Source organism: Octopus bimaculoides, chromosome 27, assembly GCF_001194135.2.
Source record: "Octopus bimaculoides isolate UCB-OBI-ISO-001 chromosome 27, ASM119413v2, whole genome shotgun sequence".
NCBI classification, from domain to species: domain Eukaryota; kingdom Metazoa; phylum Mollusca; class Cephalopoda; order Octopoda; family Octopodidae; genus Octopus; species Octopus bimaculoides.
In genome coordinates, this window is record NC_069007.1 from 3,755,896 (window position 1) to 3,760,442 (window position 4,547).

The following is a 4,547-nucleotide window of genomic DNA, read 5'->3' on the forward strand; positions in this document are numbered from 1 at the left end:
TATATACATACATTCACGTGTGCATATATGAATATCTACACACACACACATATATATGTGTATATATATATATATATATATATATATATATGAATATATACATACTTATAATAGGTATGCATGCATGCGTGAGTGTGTATACTTGTGTCTCCTTGTCTACACATCACGGTAGTTGCCAAGTGTCACCTATAACACAAGCAGTGTCATTCACTTCTAATCTTTAGTGGAAACATGTCTGGCCATGGGGAAGAGCTGCCTTGCTTGGAAAAAGGTGAGAGTTGGCGACAGGAAGGGCATCCAGCAGCAGAAAGCTATACTTAAAAGATAGCATTTTAACTTAGCACCAACTCCATCATATGGCACCTATAAACAGCTACGGAAAACAAACAAGCAATAGAAAGATACACTATTGTTATCTGAGCTCGATGTGAATCTAAAATAGAGAATAAAAAATCCCAACGCCAAAAAGAAATTCTTCAACTCTAATAACATGCAATATTTCCATCAAGATTACCAAATGGTGTAGCTTATATAATAATGACTAACACTGCATTTAATAATAATATTACTATTATTATTATTATTTAATCAACTGGTCGTCTTTCTACTTTATACACTTCACCTTGCTTACAAACAAGAAAACATCTCAACAACTTTCTCTAATGAGAAGTTTCTATCTGAGACTGCTGCTAAAAAGAATGTATTCTCTCCTGAGTGTGTGTATATGTATGCAACTACATATACTGATACACACAAACACACACAAAGTGTGTGTTTGTGTGTGTGTGAAAGAAGCAAGGAGATACAGAAAAAACATAGACTAGTCACTATAGAATTTCAGAAATCTCTCTATCTCTTTGGCAATGATACAAGCAATAGAGGAAGTTTGTCAGCAGTTGTGGTTGGTAAGTAAAAACCACTCAGGATTCCACTCATAGACAAAAAAAAAAGAAATAAAAAATAAAAAAAAACATTGTTTTTATTTTTATTTCTATTACTTTTAACCACCCATTTTTAGCTTCATGAAAGAACATTTCAATGCCAACCTCTTCCAAACCAACCCTGTTCTTCTATTCAAATTCAAAACTATGAAACTGATAAGAGAATCGGTCATATTATTCAAGTTATATAAAAATATGCCCTATCAGACAATGTAATAAAACACGATTGGTGTTTCCTGGACTATTAACCACCATTTTAGAGTGCATATTTACAATATTTGTATCTGCATTGTGATTCTGTCAGATCTCTGGTCACTATCAGCTTTCGTATTCATGTATTTATATTTAGCCCAACACTGGATTCATACTCGGTACTCAATGGCCTAGTGGCTAACACGGCCATTCACCTTAGTTTAGTAATAAATGTTTCTAGTTCTAATCTAGTTTGGGTTATTATATATTTTGGAAATAAAACACCCGGTGATGATCAGTTACCAAAGTGATGTAGATATAAATATTGTCGAAACACAAAGTTTTCTGTTAAATTATTATTTTAGACATTTACATCTTTTATCTTTTACTTGTTTCAGTCACTGGACTGCGGCTATGCTGGGGCACAACCTTGAAGGGTTAAGTCAAACAAATTGACCCCCAGTACTAATTTTATTGGTCTCTTTTGCTAAACTTATAGGTTATGGGGACATAAACAAACCAACACCAGCTACCAAGCAGTGGTGAAGGAGAGACACAAACGCATTCTCTCTCTCTCTCTCTCTCACTCACACACACACACACACACACACATACAACGGGCTTCAAACACAGTTTCCATCTACCAAATTCACTCACAAGATTTTGCTTGGCCTAGAGCTAGAGTGGAAGCACTTGCCAAAGGTGCCATGCAGTGAGACTAAACACAAAGCCACTTGGTTGCAAGACAAGTTTTTTAACCACACAGCTATGCTTTACTAATAACAATTTTACAACCCTCACAGAATGCCAAGTCAGGAAAGTCTGAGGAACCCAAAAGCTAGCCCAGCTATGTCCATGGTAACCAGATTAATCCGTCAAGTAGGCACACCACAGATGTCTCAGCATGACCATTATACAATGAATGGGTGAATAACTGGACGTTTGTGTTACAGACCTGGCTCACAATAACAGAAGAAATTTACACTGTCCATCAGCATCATCATTTAATGTCCGTTTTCCATGGGTTGGATGGGTTGCACAGTTTGGCAGGATCCAGCAAGCCATGTCAACTGGGTATCCTTCCTCATGCCAACCACATTACAGAGCGTACATGGTGCTTTATTTTCTTTTTCATGTGGCACTAGTACTAGTGAGGTTTCCAAGTAACTTGCAAGACAGGAAAAGATCAGGGGAAAAGAGTGATAATCAGTAGCATCTAAGCAAGTAAAAAATAAACTCACCTCTTTTTTTAATATTCTATCAGCATCTTCTTGATTTTCAAATGTTACAAACCCATAACTAAAAAGGAAATAAGATAGTTATTATTTAAAAATCATGCGAGATCTTGGATGTTACAGGATTTCAAATGCAGAAGCAGAAAATTCCTTAACAATTCAGAGTTGGAGAAAAATGAATTCATTCCTTCTCAATATCTCACTCAACTTTAGTAAATCCTGAGTAGGAGCCAAAAAGAGTGAATTATTAGCAGAAATTTACTGCAAAAATATCACATTTATACATGTGCATATGTATGGGTACATACACAAACACAATACAAGACATTCTAAGCATTCATCTGATCCAGACAGTTGTTCTCTCTCTCTCTCTCTCTCTCTCTCTCTCTCTCTCTCCTCCTCTTTCTCTCTTCTTCTCTGTATGTATGCATCACAATTCTTGTTTTTAAAAGAAAATCTAAATATTTCATCTGTAATAAAATATGAATATGAGCTGGGCAGAATTGTTAGCACAGCAAGTGAATTGCTTAACAGCATTTCGCTTGTCTTTACATTCTGAATTGAAATGCAATCCTGGTTGACTTTGCCTTTCATCCTTTTGCGATTAGGGGGTCAATGTAATCAACTTAAATACTCCTGGGTATGAGTATAAAAACTATACCTCTCTGTCAAGCTAGTGTGGTAGAGTAGGCTCATCAAACCAGTATGGCCTCAAACCATTCTCTGGTGGAGAGAACATGCTGAGGCTTTTGTTCTAAAGTGGACTGAACATGAGCAATTCAATTCAAAATGTGTGTGTTCGTGTGTGTGTGCATGTGTAGGTATAGATATACATATGCAAATTAAACTGATTTTTGATATTTGTTCAAGCCCCCAACTAGATTTGTACTAAAAGCAAGTACTCCAACATCATTACAAAAGAAAATACATGCACACAACTATACAATTACACCAAGCGTGTGTGACCAGATCAGTCAAGCTGGCTGCTTTCCAGTTGGCTGTGTCAAGTCTGACTGTAATCACAAGAAGTTTTATTAGAATGGTTAACCAAGATCCTTAAATTTAATATAGATCATTGTGACTACTTTCTGGTTGGCAGAAAAAAAAGAGTGTCTTCCCTTGGTCAAGGCAAACATCTTGTCTGGTAAAGAGGAGGTTTGCCTACTTTCTGTCAATAAATCTGCTCACACAAATACACACACACGCGATGATAAAGGCACGCACACTCATGTACATACATGTTTGTATGTATGTGTGTATGTTCTACATACATATATATATATATATATATATATATATATATATATATATTGTTCTATTTGGAAGACAAACATTTCCTCCAAAGCAGAATTAAAAGTTAACTTACCCTTTGGACACCCCACCTCTGTCTGCAATTATCTTTGTGTCTTTCACTGTTCCATATGATGTGAAAAAAGCTTTCAATTCTGCTTCTGTCGTCTGTGAAGGAGACTGTTATAGTTTAAATGAAACTCACTAACATTCAAATATATATATTTCACAGTGAAGAAAAATTTCGTCAAAATATTTTCATTTCGTAAAATAAATCACAAAATAAATAACATTAATAAATCACTTGAATTTTAATATGAACCTGTTGAGAGGATGACAGAAACTATTCAACTACAAGAGTTTTTTAAAATTAACATTAAACACATCAATAATTGATTATTAATTTACATCAAATATATTGGTCTTCACAATAAACTAAAATTTGTATATCAAATCTATGGCTGTCTTAAAATAATTGAAGAGTGTGTGCATGCTTCAGAAGGGACCGATTACAAATTCAATCATGAATGGATCTAATATGTCCACATTAGACTGCATTAGATGCCTTTTATTCACTACTGCCCACTTTAACTTCTACATGCTGCATCAATATTTCCTTTCAGTGATGCATATATAGAGATTTATATATGTGTATGTATGTATGTATGTACATGTGTGTGTATGTATGTACGTGTGTGTGTGTGTATATATATATATATATATATATATATACACACACACACACACACACACACACATAAATGTGTGTGATGAAGCATGATCTTCGAATGTTGGGCCTCACAGAGGCAATGATAAATGACAGACCCTTGGCAATATGCTGTGCTTAAGAAGATTTGTCAAGCCAAGTAGAATCGTATATATATATATA

General features: G+C 34.9%; 1 protein-coding gene across 5 annotated transcripts in view; it reads right to left on the reverse strand.

Moving 5' to 3' along the window:
* LOC106879649 (protein boule-like) overlaps window positions 1-4,547 on the reverse strand; it is a 94,327-nt gene that overhangs the window by 55,326 nt on the left and 34,454 nt on the right. For 4 of the 5 annotated variants that reach the window (XM_052977199.1, XM_014929313.2, XM_014929314.2 and 1 more), the window contains exons 3-4: window positions 3,735-3,838; window positions 2,375-2,432 (exon numbers count right to left, since the gene is read on the reverse strand). In XM_052977199.1, coding sequence (XP_052833159.1) covers window positions 2,375-2,432; window positions 3,735-3,838 — 162 coding nt within the window. The remainder of the gene's footprint in view (window positions 1-2,374; window positions 2,433-3,734; window positions 3,839-4,547) is intronic. The other variant, XM_052977200.1, reaches the window with a different exon arrangement.